The sequence below is a fragment of the Lolium rigidum genome, chromosome 1 (assembly GCF_022539505.1).
Source record: "Lolium rigidum isolate FL_2022 chromosome 1, APGP_CSIRO_Lrig_0.1, whole genome shotgun sequence".
Lineage (NCBI taxonomy): Eukaryota > Viridiplantae > Streptophyta > Magnoliopsida > Poales > Poaceae > Lolium > Lolium rigidum.
In genome coordinates this window covers 125,841,985-125,857,582 of record NC_061508.1, presented here as the reverse complement: position 1 = coordinate 125,857,582, position 15,598 = coordinate 125,841,985, and the positions used below count along the sequence as shown (strand labels likewise).

At 42.6% G+C, this 15,598-nt stretch overlaps 1 protein-coding gene across 1 annotated transcript; it reads left to right on the top strand.

Moving 5' to 3' along the window:
- Window positions 1-5,951: 5,951 nt before the first annotated feature.
- Window positions 5,952-15,229, top strand: LOC124651329 (ethylene-responsive transcription factor 1B-like). Its single transcript, XM_047190427.1, has 2 exons — window positions 5,952-6,685; window positions 15,100-15,229. Exons 1-2 carry the CDS (start codon window positions 5,952-5,954, stop codon window positions 15,227-15,229), a joined length of 864 nt encoding a protein of 287 aa, XP_047046383.1.
- The last annotated feature ends 369 nt before the right edge of the window (window positions 15,230-15,598 follow it).

Genomic DNA, 15,598 nt, shown 5'->3' with positions numbered 1-15,598 from the left:
TTGCAGATTTCTTGTAGTGTCGATGGTACATCTGCCTCTGAAGCTTGCAGCCATCGTGATTTGAAATTTGGTGTGTTGCCAAGCGCGGCGCGAAGCTTTCAGAGAAGAGAGGATTGGGTGAGAGAAGGGTATTGGATAATATTATGCAAACCGTGTGAAAACGCTTCTATACTCACATACTATTTGATTGCAGATCATCAACTCTTAGAACTAGAGTATTACTACTAGTTACATCACACATCATGCAGCGGTTGTACCATGTTCTTATTAATTAGCAATCTTTCTTGCACAAACTACGCCTATAATAGGGTTTGACACGAAGGAAGACACATCGTCCTCCGGTAATAAAGCCCTCATTTTGGCAGGCCTTATCACATGGACCAGGCCTGCACTTCGAAGTGGTGTAGGTCTTGCTACACACATTGCATATTTTGGCTTCAGATCCTACAAAACAACGAAGACAATTTTGTATGTAAAGTCAAATAGTATAATGTTGAAGGAGATACTATACATGAAATTGTAGCGTGGAGTATTGAATCAAATATGATAGATAATATATAGAGAATATATTTTGGAAGTACTTTCGTATTCTAGGGAAGTTTTCAGACAATTTTTACCATGTACCGATAGAAATATCATCAGCAGTAGAAAGCATAGGAAGCTTGGCACCCTGAGGACTCCCATGTCCTTAGGAATATAAAGGAACAGAGGATAGTAAGTGAGTATAGAATATGCACATCCAAATAGTCTTCATGGTCTTTTATATTCATGCATGTATAATGGGAATAAAGGAAAAATTGAACGCATATGACTATCCTTGAGATCGCAATACAGTTGATATTCCATTACATGGATACGACTCTATCTCTATGATGTAAATATGTGTTGCACATTTTCTTTATGAAAAATAAATGCCAAAGATATGATTGTAAAATTCCAAATAATAAATGCCAATCACGCGTTGCACATTTTATTTATGAAAAATAAATGCCAAAGAATATATGACCTATATAATTATGGAAGTTGATAATATAAATATTTAACATGTACCTACCACTTGCATATGCTCATATGCACTAGACAGTCTTGTGCGATTTGACTGGCATGCAAGGTATCCACGTATTACCCCCTCCATGGCAATCAAATGCATCCTCCGTCCCACCACAGACACAAGTCGAACTTATAAGATATTAGCGGTCACCCCAGACGTTTTGCCATCATATGCATGAATGACGAGGCCTAAAGAATAAATGTCAAAGATATGATTCTGTGATACTATCTTCAAGATATACATGTGTAGTTTTGTTTAAATTCTACAATATGGACACAACTCCAGCTGCATGATGCGATTATGTGTGGCGAATTTGTTTTTATGTAAGTAATGTCAAATATATTATTGCTCAACCATTTAAAGAAATATATGAGGCATGCTATATCTAGTGTTATTTCGGATTAGATCATATGGCAATATGCTTGTATTTTCAACAATCACTTCTCACATTTAAAATCGTTTGTTTTAATCGCCCAATTGTGTAAGTTCTCAACCTTCACGAACTCTTCTATGCAGCGCATATGTAGAGACCACATATCAGGGAATCCATCAGTTATGGGAAAGTTTTGGCTGAACTCCATGACACCTACACACTCTTTGAAAATTTCGTGTGTTTAATCTCTCAGACATAACATATAGATTTCTCACTTTGCAGGTCACTAATACATTACACCTAGAATGTGGAAAAAACAATTCTTTTTTTTTGGAGTATTCACAATTTTCAAATATTAAATGTTAGCGCTGATCATGATGCATCTATGGTCAATCCAGATAGAGGTGCTGCTTGACTCCTCAGAAAATCCACTCTCCATAGTTATTTGCATGCAAGGGAACTCAGAGTAGTGTGACACCTTCGTACCCTTTCAACGACTTCCTTCTCCCGTCAAATTGAAGATAGTGAAGGCGTTATCGAGGACTTTTTCCATCTCCCATTCTCCTTGAGATGTATCGCTGAATCCATCCAAAATACCTTGTTCCAAATTAGGTTGCAGTCGATCGGTTCCACCATAGAAACCGACCAATGAACCATTTTCCCAGCCCGTTTCGGAACCGACTCCAATAAGATGGACTAGCCTCACAGCTTATGCGTTCGCTGTCGGCGGTAGACAAACGTGATTGTGAGCAGTGGTATAGACCGCCTGTAAAGCTAGGTTTATCTGGACTGACTTTCAGGAACCTGAGAGATCGAGGGTATTCAGGAGGAGAGCAGTCTCCCTTCGTGCACCTATCTAAGCGCGCACTATTGCGCGCACGTGCAATTAACATGGATTACACGGTGAAGGCTATATACACCGAATTATATTACTGGCTAGCTAGGTAGCATAGTCAACCTGGAAGTTGCCAAATTCCACTTGAAATATTTGAGGACTGCTGGGCGCGGCGTCCGGTGACCAACTTGCTGAAGCTCAGAAGTTCCAGGTGGTATTCCGTGAAAACCAAAAGGACTTGTCAAAGGAACTCATGGAGTTGATCAAAACATCACCATCGGCTAGCGCATCTTTTGGGGCGTTCACATGCACACGACTCCCAACTGATGAAAACACTAAGTTAGTGCTACCCCTGTACTTCCTCGATTATTTGCAGCTATAATTAGTATTCTTTGGGACAAAGAAGCATTTTTTTTGGATCAACTGCTACCATGATCTATTCCTCGATTGGAGGATCTACTGGCGCACCTGAGGCTTAATTAGCTTATTGCCATATTAGTTAGCTACCAGGTACCTCTTTGATATGCTGACTTGTCTAACTTTGTTCTGTTGCAAAAAAGATGGTTTGGCTAGCTCAACTCCATAGTTTTCACCAGTGTTTTTTCTGGAAAGGAACAAAATTATCATTCCCGCGCGCGGCCCCTGAATACAGATGATGGTCCATGATTAACTAATTTCTCTAGATTTTGGTTCGATTATTTAGCCCCCAGCCACACCGCCCCAATTTTATTTTCCTAAGGACAAATTATTTAATTTGGTAGGTAAAGGGAGGCCATTGAGCAACAACTACATCATGCATAAAATACAACCTGACTAACTACGTACAAGCTAGCCTGGGTTGAACAAACCATCGCCATCATCACCACTATGGTCACTCAGACTTTGGTTTGATTATCATCATGCTGGCGCGTCTACACGCGGGGCTAATATAGTAATATCCCCAACACATCATAGTATATATCAAACAGATGTGCGCCGGTACAATGTCGGTTTGATCAAAATTTTAATTTCATTTGCAATTGTTAAATGCCATGACGTGTGAAGAATGGTAGTAATACAACTTTTACTTTCACAGGGATATAGCGATTGTATGCAGACCAGCTAAAATAAGTGTGACAACTTTACATAGATAAGAATGTATCTACAACTAAAATGCATCTAGATATATCTGTATTTAGATAAAGTTGTGATATATCTGTTTTAGATAAAGTTAGAAACCAAAGAAAAACTCCGAGTTTTTTTTTAGTTACAAAGGAAGAAATCACTTATGGAGCAGTATTTTTTTTCAAACCATGCAGCAGGACTGCATGTAATCATATTAGAAGGAAGAAAAGGCCAGAAATTAGAAAGGCCAGAGTACAAAGTTCATACAACCACACTTATGGGAGTAGTATGTTGCAGCTGCAAATTATGTGGTTAGCTAGTCTCACGAGTATAGAATACGACAATGAAAGCTATATATACTACTTTAGCAGCTGGCAACTACCTGCTAGCAATGGTACGATCGAGAATGTATAAACAAGTGCTTACTATATTAGCCTATGTTCCGGTTCACTGTATGTATACATACATACTCGGAGTACGCACTTGCTACTATTATTAGTGTAAGCTTGCTTTGTTCATCTATGGGGAGACATTTACACTTTTTTATCTCTACCTGCGTCTTATCATCGTATGGATCCATAAAAAAATGCAAAAGCAGTACGCTGCTAGATCAGAGTGCGTGCTTATACTAATGCTGGCATAACTGCGCTGGATTTCTAATCACGGGTTGCATCATCGACGATATGTACAAGGAGCGCCTTTTCATCTACTCCATGCACATGGAGTGTAGAATAGATGCATGCACGCACCCTCCATATGTACTTCATGTGCTAGCTCCTATGCCCGGATACCAGAGCATAGCATATTACATGGTCTCTACTGCCCTACGCCTATGCACTGGAGGTAACGAAGTATATCTTCAGTTTACATAGGGGTAGTACACACATCATGTATTAATCTTGCCCCAGTCCCGCAAACAATGGTTATTGTCCATCTACCTAGAAAATCGAGAGACCAATGAAAATACATCTCCATTTCAAATAATTTTGCATACGGAGTATTAGATTTCGACAAAGTTGAACTTTGCAAAAAAAAAAATTGAGGATAACGGCAAGAGAGCTCCGCCTTTTAAGCAATATAAAGAGGGGAAAGCCCCATAATTGCAGGTTAAGCGGCAAATGGATGTGATAAAATACTGACCATATGGACAACTCGAAATGAGTATATTTTTAGAGGGGTGGCCCCAAGTCTATATCGTTGCAGAAGAAACTTCAAGGACGAATTAGCTATACTGGTTCATAAAACTAAGCGCAAATCATATTTTAATACTAATGACTGGGTGAATAATTCTGCTTAGACTTAACTTTAGTTTAGAGGCCTATGGCCTTTTTTGTTTCTTTTCTGCTTTTTGGTGCTACTCTCTAGCATCAAGCTTGTACAGAACTATTTATTTTAAAATTTATAAAAGAGTGAATTCTATTTTTTACCCTGTAGTTGTGCATTTGTGACACATATTACCCCATTTAGTGGAACTTCTATCAAAGTATCACATTTAGGAGACTTCAAATACGGTTTAGCCCCAATTTATCGTTTTGCTTGGTATTGTTAGATAGTATAGGCATGATACGTCGATGTGGAGCGACAAAATATGTAAATATCGAAGGGCCTCATGGACGATTATGCCCAAACTTGTTTAATCCATATGTTCTATTCATCACTATGCGTCTTGATATTTTTGAACCCCGATCATCACCTAAAACCTTGCCCAACAGACACACACAAAAAAGGGTACAAAGCTTTTAAAATGGGTAATCTACGTGAATTTTCTCTCGGCGGGGTAATTAGTGTCACGAATGGAAAACTACAGGGTAAAAAGTCGAATTCACTCTTTATAAAAATATGCAATGGGGAAACCCACTGTCCATCTTCAAAAAAAAAAAAACTGACCATGCCCAGAAAAAAGAGGAACAAAAAGAGTACTACCTGAAGACCAAACTTTGCAAAATTTAACAAAATAGTCTGTTAGAAAAATACCTTCGTGTCAATTCAGTATTATTAGAACCATGAAATACTTTGCTATTGTATGTACTGCTCCATTTTCCTAATATAAGACGTTTTGGCAAGCTAAAAATATCTCATGTTAGGTTACAGAGGAAACATTTGCTATTTTGTCTACATACTCAAAGCTAAAACCAATATGCATAGTGATGGAGAGGGAGTTTGAGGATATTTTTGACCATCATGGCTGGGTTGCACTAGTTAAATTGCGCGCTAGACACTCATACGTTGTACTAAGAAATTTGAAACTATCTTGACCATCCGATGGGGACAGATCGAGAGGTCGTGATGAACTGGTGACGCCCGAGCGTCCTGTCGTATCCAGCCGCCCTACGTCATGCCCGTCTGTGTATCCTATTCGTTGATCTGTCCAACAGGCAAGCCCCTGCCTGATGGAGAGAAGTTGATCATGATTTGTTTTCTTTCTGTTCTGTCGTTAAGTCAAGGCTTGTCTGTCCACTTTCTCCATCTTAACCTTCTCCAAGCGGGCTCACCTCTTCTTTCCTCGCGAGCTATATAAGGATTGTACACGTAGGTGCTGATCTTATCTCTGTATCCAAGCCGGCAGCTACCTCATACACTACGTACGTATGGAGCCACCAAATGATCACTACTACCACCACGGCTATTCTGTGTCTTTCTCCTCCAGTGTACAGTACACCCACAATCAGCATGTTTTTACTGGTATGGAGAATGGCGAAGACGAGCTGTCGTCGTTCCTCATGGAAGCCGTCTCCACCCCCACCACCAGCAGCAGCTCAGCTTCCTCTGCAAGTGCCTGGGAGGAGCAGGAGTTCGTCTACGGCAAGCGAGGCGGCAGCGAGATCACGACGACGCCTGCCGTGTCGTCGTCATTTCAAGAAAGCCACGGGGGCGGCGCGAGCAGCGCGCGCATGCCGGACTCGCCGAGCCCGCTGATCGGGGTGCGGAAGCGGCCGTGGGGAAAGTACGCCGCGGAGATCCGTGACTCCACACGCAACGGCAAGCGCGTCTGGCTCGGCACCTTCAACTCGCCCGAGGCCGCCGCGCTCGCCTACGATCAGGCCGCCTTCGCCGTGCGCGGCCCGGCCGCCGTGCTCAACTTCCCCGTCGAGCGCGTGCAGGAGTCGCTCGCCGCGCTGGGCATTGGCTGCGCCGCCGCCGCCCCGGGGGACTCGCCTGCCCTCGCGCTCAAGCGGAGGCACTGCATCCGGAAGAGAAACCCCACCAAGAACAAGAGGACGGGCACGGCGGCGACGGCAGCTGCTGCGTCGGCGACGTCCGTGCTGGAGCTGGAGGACCTTGGAGCGGACTACCTCGAGGAGCTGCTCACCTTGTCCGATCTGTGAGCCGCTACCGCGCGTTCCTCCGATAGAGATATCATGCATCTGCCATGGCGATCCCTCGGCTCCTATCCTAGTACCAGCGACGAGCATCGTTTCACATTGACGCGACCTCGCATCAGTCCGTTAGTCCCTCGCGTCAATTTTTTACATTGCTGCCGGAACAACACAGGCCGGGCCATGGTCGACGTGCATGTTTGTAGATGTGGCCCATCTCTATTGTTCACTTAAACCAAACCAGCAACACAAAAAATCAAGGTTCATTGTTGGGTTATTCCTGGGCCACGATGATATAGACATTTGGTTTTGAGAGGAAACAGTAGACTTGCTACTGCATATATTTATGATCTTTTCGGTTCAACATATAAAATGTTTTTCGATAATGGTGTTTTATTATTTAAAAGGTATAAGCATTACACCGGTTTTAAGATGCACAAAGCCGCACAAACATCCAACGACCAACGACACAAAATGTAAATTAAAAAGGCGTAATACACGTGTTTTACTCACAATCGTATGAACGCCTAGGGTGGTGGAGGTCCAATCCGCAGATTACTCAGCCATGCTTGGGAAAAAAATTCCTTATCATGCCTTCCAACCATGTAGACACCTCTATAAATAGATCGCGATTCTCCAAATGCTGAAGACACGACCATAAATGGAGCAAAGCAGCGCACCGGTTGATAACCTGTAAGAGAGAAAAATAATTATCATTAAAAACCTTGCTATTTTTACATTGCCATAGGACCAAATAATTTTTATCCTAAATACTTTCTCTTTAGGATGGTTTGCCAAATCCCATCTTCAATCACAAGCTTGAATAATTATTTCCCAAGGAGTGCTCTGTTTTTTATCTCAAGGCCATGAATACCAAGTCCTCCTTGATCCTTTGGACGACAAATAATATTTCATTTAGCCGGTCGATATTTCTTTTTCTCACTATCTTCTTGCTAAAAGATTATTGATCGGAAATAGTCCAATCTTTGCAAGACAAGGCAATAGCAACATCCACATGTCCATGTCCGATAAAGCCAGGGCATTACATGACAGGGCATCAATGATGAAAAAGTCACCCCCTTCATCGACATATCCGGTTGCTCATACCAACATGCCGAGAATATATTGACTAGGTTTCGGCGAAACAAAGCCACCCACACAATTATCTACACAAATATGACAACACATATGGATGAGCAAACAAAAACATGACAACAACCATCAGTCTAATTGGAGGTATGTTGTGGGCTTGACCCTACGGATGTAATCAACCGGATGCTTTTAAAAGCACCGGGAATCAATAAACTATGTAATCTCCTAAGTCAGTTAGCCCATGAGCATGAGGTAGAAAGAAAAAAAGATATAACTCTAGGAAAACAAGCACTTTGTATTTGTACGATCTAATTATATGAATAAAATGTAGTGTTCCCGTGTATAGTGTTTCATGTTTCTTTATCTACTTTATTATATTTTTATTTCATGCTTTCATTAAAATGGCACGCCCGCATTTTGCACTCTCATGTAGGCATCTAGAAAAAACCCTAAGTTTCACTACTTTTAGTCAAAACAACATCTTACATGCGCCTGAAGCTAGATGATTGGGCTCCAACTCACCATGTCCTGTCAGTGGCGGAGCTAGGGGGCAGCAGGGGCCTTGGCCCCCCTATGCCATGCTGCATCAAGCTAATTCATATACATAAGCAAGGTTTGGAAACGACTTGCGGATAAAAATCCACTACAAGAGATGGGGGATTTGTTGACGAAAACCCTGGTGACAAAAATGCATACCGTCATGGATGTGTCCTTATAGGTGACGAATTCATCTTTCGTCAAGCATTTAAGGTAATGCTTGACGGTATGATTTCTCGTCAAGAAAAAATCGTCACCCATTACCCAAGCGGGAAGGGCTTCCATCGTGTATGTTAATAGGTGACGAAATCAAAGATCGAGGTGACGAAATATTACTAAGTTACTTTATTAAATGTTATTAGTTTTATATATCATGCGTGACCCGGTTGTCGGGAACATATTTAATTAAGTAAAAATTGTGGTTTGGAAGAATCGAACAAGGGCTTCGGCGTGACCGACGCGGAGTCTTACCGCTAAGGTAGATATGGAATTTTGATGCTGGATCCGTAAGTAGTCTATTCTACATATTTATTTCAATGGTGTGATCTAGATGTTACGACATAATAATTCCCTTATTAATATTTATGTCGGCCGAGGGTGCCTCGTTTAAGTCGCGCCGCTAGCGGACACGGCCTATATAGGTGCTCTTGCTAACGGTCGAATCGACTAGGGTTCTCGTCGAGGTGAGAAGAATTCCGTGAAGGCTCCATTGTGGTGGCGGCGAGACGCATCATCGGTGAGTTGTCCCGATTGTTCGTTAGGTCTAGATTTTTTAATCGGTTGTCAAGATCTGTTCCGAAGAACGTTGGCATGTTCTTAAGCTGAATTGTAGGCAATGGATCGAAGTTGGATAACCGATGGCACCCAGAAGTTCACAACAAAGTACATGGCAGGTGTTAGGGATTTCATCAAGTTTGCGCGAGAACACTTGGACAATCTTGTGCCCTTGCAAGGACTGCCTAAATCTGATACGTCAGGATATAAAAACGGTCGAGGATCACTGCAATTGTTCAGGTATGTCCATGACGTATACAAGATGGACTAGACATGGGGAAGATTTTAGTGATGACGAAGGGCGGGATAGAAACGATGATGGTGCGTATGATAGTGACAACGATGAAGAGGAAGACAATGGTGTTTGTTATGTTGATGATTCGTCTAGTATGATCGATGAACTGCGAAGTCCGGAAATAAAGGTCCTGACTCGCCAAATCTGTATGCTAATCTAATTGAGTCGGCGAAAAAGAACTTTATGAGGGATGCACCTCTTTCACTAGGTTGTCGTTCATCATTAAGCTCCTTCATGTCAAATCATACAGCCGGATAACAAACAGAGGATTTGATCTCTTACTTCAGCTTTTACGTACAGCTTTGCCAGATGTGGACTTTCCCAAATCATATGCTGATGCTAAGAGTGTTCTTTTTGATGTTGGGCTTGGTTATGAGACAATTCATGCATGCAAGTTTGATTGTTCTTTATTTTGGGGAGATCACAAGGACGATACGAACTGCCATGTTTGTGGATTATCAAGATATAGAGACCCTATCTGGAAAAAGAAAATCCCTCACAAGGTGTTAAGGTACTTTCCTATAATTAAAAGGTTGCAGAGACTATTTGTTAAAAAGGAAATGTCGACACATACAAGATGGCACAAAGAGAAGAGGGTTGTTGAGCCCAATGTACCGAGGCACCCTGCTGATGGTGAGGCATGGAAGCACTTTGATGGCAAGTTTGATTGGTTTGCTAAAGATCCTCGTAACATAAGACTAGGTTTTGCCACGGACGGCTTCGGTCCTTTTGGAAGTATGAGTAATCCTTACGAGTATGTGGCCTGTTTTTGTGATTCCTTACAACTTCCCACCATGGATGTGCATGGATCAATCGAATTACATGATGGCATTGCTAATCCCCGGAAAGTATTCCCCAGGGAAAGATTTTCATGTATTTATGCAGCCACTGATAAAAGATATGATGCAGCTATGGAGTGGTGTGGAGACATTTGATGCATGCACGGAGGAATATTTGCCATTGCATGCTGCGTTTCTTTTGTCTATTCATGATTATCCTGGATATGCCACTATGTCGAGCCGAAGCACAAGAGGATTTCATGCGTGTGTGCATTGCGATGAGAATCCTTGCGCTGAACCTTTGAAAAACAAAATTGGATATATTGGGCATCGGCGATTTCTTGATAAAAAACACCCATACGGGAGAAGCGAGACTTTTCAATGGTACAACCGAGATTAGAGATCCACCAAGGAAGTACACACCCAAAGAGGTAGGCTGCGAAGGTAGAAATGGTTAAGGATTTTGAACATGGGAAAAATCCAATAAATAGAAAGCGGAAGCGTGCAACTGTACCCGGTGAACCAACATGGCACATGAAAGTCAGCTTACATCATCTACCGTACTGGCCAGAACTTAAGATAGCTCACAACTTAGATGTGATGCATATTGAGAAGAACATATGTGACAATATTGTTGGTACACTACTTGAACTTGAGGGCAAGAATAAGGACACTCGTTAGTGCTAGAATTGATTTGAGGAAATTCAAAATGTGGAAGAAGTATTGGTTGGAGAAAATTGAGAAGGATGATGATGATGCAGCGAGTAAGTTATGCGAAGCCCCTGCACCATGGACGCTTTCGAAGGAACAGAAGAGACATTTGTGTAGGTATTTGGCAAACACTAGGTTCCCGGATGGTTATTGCGCAAGCCGGGGAAGATGTGTGAATATTGATGGTTGTAAGGTTACCGGTATGAAGACGCATGATTGCCACATACTTCACGGCGAGTGTTGCCGAGCTGGGCTCAAGGGAATTGCATCTAAGGAAATGTATGTGGCTATTGCAGAGCTAGGAAGATTTTTAGGGAGTTGTGTGCCAAAACCACGAAAGTTGATGTGCTGAATCGATTGAAGGTTGAAATTGTTGTGATCCTATGCAAACTTGAGAAGCTCTTCCCCCCAGCTTTTTTGATGTAATGGTGCACTTAGCTATTCATCTTCCTGAGGAGGCTCTTTTGAGGGGTCCTGTTCATTATGGTTGGATGTATCCAGTTGAGAGAAGATTAGGTTATCTAAAGTCTACGGTCCGTAACAAAGCAAGGCCAGAAGGTTCTATCGCAGAGAGCTACATTGTTGATGAGTGTTTGATTTTTTGCTCTAGATTTTTCAAGGATGGCACAGAAACAAGATTTAACAAAGATGATAGGAACCAAGACATTCGGAGAAAACCTGATCCTGACGAGATGGAAGTATTTTCGAGTTGGAGCTAAAGGTCTTGGGAAATCCATTTTGAAACATTTTGACAAGGAATTTGACAAAATGGTTTGGTATGTGCTGAACAACCGTGACGATGTAGAACGTTATATCAAGTAAGTAGTTAGCTTCACTTTAATAACTACTTCTCAATGTTGCGAGACATAATTGTCCCGTATTTCATATGTGTTTTTTCTATGTTTCGGTGAATTCCGACAAGAATTGGGAGGTAGGGGTGTGCGTGACATCGAGGAGACGGTTCAGAAGAGAGTTTGCAGGTTGGTTTGCAAACCATGTGAGACAGATTGGACAATGCATCGGAAGATTTGAAGTCTCCGGCTGCTTGGGCCGGACCGGCGTGTAGTAGTATACGCTGGTTGCAACGTAAAGGGTGCGAGGTTTCGCACGCTTACTCGGGATAAAGACACGAAGACTCAAAATTCGGGCGTAGCGACTAAGGGATCTTTTGGTGATGCGGATGAGACCGACTACTATGGTGTTCTGCAAGAAGTTCTTGAACTGCGAGTACGGGACTAACAAACACGGTGACAGGTCCGTGTACTTGTTTCGTTGCGACGGGTTCGACCTTGCGAGCAAGGGTTCGAAGATAAAAGATGATGGTTTTTTTAAAAGCGTTAACACTTCTATCCTATGGTTCAAGAATTCACCATTCATATTGGCCGATCAAGCTGAAACATGCTTCTATTTGGAGGATACAAAGTTTGGTGATCCGTGGAAAGTGGTGCGAAGTTCAGCCATAGACATGTGTACGACGTTCCAGAATTAGAAGATGGTAACGATGATGCATTTGTACGGAATGAAGACGCATACCAGGAGGATGAAGGTTCGGTCGACCATACATTTCATGATGTTGTCGACCTAGACGAGGAAGCGGATGTGGAAGCGAGAGGAGGATGATCATCGTGCTTCGCTGAAGTTGTACGTATTCATGATGCTCGTACAATCCGTGAACTAGAGAATGCGGAAGATAGTCCCAATGTTGACATGGATATGAGCGAAGATGAACTAGAGAATCGGGAAGATAGTCTCATTTTGGAAGAGAACATACATGATGACGAGGGAAAAAATTCAGAAGAAGATAGTGATTTAGATTGATAGAAACATGTAATGCATACAACTATATGTTTTGTTCCAAACATTTGAAATGTTCTTATTTAGATGTTTACGATCTCGAACTTGTCATTGAATTATCCAGAAGGTTTTAAGAGCAAATTAATATAAGCAAAAATATGGACAAATATAAGAAAGCCAACATGTCGGTAACATAACTTTGACAATGGTTTTAATTAATCGACACTTGACACGATTACAACCAGCAGCACGATATGACTAACTATTGTTTTAACACAAGCAAAATCGACAATCGCATAAAGAGTCTTACAACTTAATTTAAACCTAAAGGGGCTGCATAGTTGGACACACCGGCACCATGAATCACGGACTAGCTACTCCAGATCGATTTCGGGCACATGGGTAGCAAACAAGTAAACCCCTGCATTTCCCGGGTAAAGCAAGAACGAGCATCTTGTCACCCATCCGAAGGTGCTTTTCCTTGTCCATGAACTCCTTCCACCCATCGACGCACATACGACCATCGTCCGAAGAAATTGCGTAGGACGAATGCACCAAAGTACTTGGGATGGCACACAATACTGATTGCACCATATTGTTCCATACCTTTAGGAACCAAACGGCTAGGGATTTTACGTTCCAACGGTAGGGACATAGTTTAGTTAACACTTGTACGTAATGTAGGTCGCAAACTTAATGAAATGATATGATCTACTCGCTTACCACGTGTTTGTTGTAATTTTCGTTGTTTGTCCAATTCGAGTATGCAGCATTGGGACAAGTAGTGCTCCTTGATCATAATCTCCGAGCATTGTGGTAGTCAACAAGGTAGTCCAAGTTGTCCACCTGAAGAATGACGGTATGCATCATCCTCCAATTTATCATTGTTCCATCGGTACTACGAGCGAGTCAACAATGTCACGCTTCGTACGGGACAAGCTGGTAGTAAGCTGCATAATTAAAATAACCGACATAAGATGGAATAATTAATATGATCAATCATTGTGTCCAAAGGTGGAAAATTACCTGGATGGATTAGTGGTTCAGTTCCGGTTATTACAAGAGTATCCGACCGGATGAGTTAACTCTGAAAATTAACTCCATGCCAACCTTAAAATTGTACACTCTAGCAAATTCGTTCCAAAATCTTCCGTTGATATAGGTTATGCCAGCTCTGTTGGTAACATTAACAACAAATGCATGGCCATCTTTGGTTTTGAGTGCAGCTTCAAAAGTTGTCCTGTGGGAGGTCTGGACACCATACTTCTTAAGGAAATACGGTCTATAGTAGCAAGGGATGACCTAAATTCAGTAGAGTTAATACAAAAGTAAGTTAAATATGCGTCTACTCGGATAATCACCGAGTCTCAGATCTTGGACTTCTATCGGCACATATCTGAACTTCTATCAGCACATATCCGAACTTCTATCGGCATAGGACTGAACTACCGATACCTCTATCTCTAACAGCTACAACTATCGTAAAACTGGTATGAACGTAAAAGTTATCACAACTATCGTAAAACTCAACCATAAATAAGCGGTTAATACATATGGTGACCAACAATTATTACACACATCCGAATAATAGTACTAAACTAGCAATCACTACTAGGATCACGTGTTAAACTTTGATGTGGCGGCGAATTAATGAAACATCTGAATGAATTTTAAACTTATAAGTGCATGTACCGTCTTCTCCTCAAAACCCTCTTGTAGTGTTTGCACGAAAAAACCTAACGCGACTCCCCCTCCGCCGCACATCCCCTTCTTGTCAAAGCAAACTGGACACTGCAAAAAATATGAAGAAAGATTACCAATCGGAAACAACGATCGATCGCGAGACGTACATGTTATTTACGTACTCCACTAGTAGGCGCCATCCTTGGTCTCGACGCGGAGCGAGAGTCTTACAAGTCTCGCCGGCGAGAGACGTGGCGAGCTGTGGCGGCGAGAGACGTGGCGAGATCGGCGGCGAGAGACGTGGCGAGATCTGGCGGCGGCTGAAGGAGGTCGTGAAATGATGGCAAGTTATATCGTGGAGTAAATTTCGGTAGGTCAATAGGAGTGCAAATGGGCGGTGCTGGGTTTAGACGTGACAACACGGTCCAATGCGCGTCAGTAGGACTAGACCCGCGTCAGTTTTCTCTTCGTCCGCCGTGTCAATATTTATCCCCTTCCCCCTCCCCTACCGTCTCAATATTCGCACCGCATCCTGGTTTCCACTTTCCACACTTCTCGTCGTCTCCTCTCCCTCATTATCTTCGTCTTCCGCCGCTGCGTCGCCATGGACATGGATGAGCAGCAAATCTACAACCGGACTAGCAAGCGCACGGTCCACATCCACGACGACGAGGACCTGGATGTGGTCTACACCAACGACCCACGGGAAGTGCGCCGCGTCCTCGACATGTACACGGAGTGGCTCATGGAGGAGGAGCACAAGTTCGTCGGCCTCGACTTCGAGTACACCAACCATCGAGCCGAGGACGAGAAGAAGATCGCCGTGGTTCAACTCTGCATGCGTCGACATGTGCTGGTGTTCCACTACGCAGCGTAAGAACTAATCCCCTTTTTTAATCTTTCGTTTGGGGTTTTTTACTTGCCGCCGTTCTGTCTCTCTTTGATTTTCGTTTGACATTGTTCCCGAAAATCAGTACATTCCCGATCTAAATCTGCTACACATTGTTCCAGAAAAGCGATACATTCCCGATCTAAATCTGCTACACATTGTTCCCGATTTATTAATTTGTTTCATCTTCGTCTCCTCTGTAGGTTCTTGCATATTTGTAACTGATCCGTGACTAGTACATTACTTTGTTTACTTGCGGTGCTAACTGGTGGGAGTCTCCGGCAATCTGCGATTTCTTTCGAGAAGGCGCTACGTTTGCGAGTGTTGACATCCGTGGTGACAAGAGAGTTCGCGGAGGACATGG

Bases quoted from the DNA above. Each gene is read 5' to 3' on its own strand.
- LOC124651329 (XM_047190427.1), top strand. From the start codon at position 5,952: ATGGAGCCACCAAATGATCACTACTACCACCACGGCTATTCTGTGTCT. The intron at 6,686-15,099 runs GTGAGCCGCTAC...CTCATGGAGGAG, and splicing joins CTGCTCACCTTGTCCGATCT to GAGCACAAGTTCGTCGGCCT.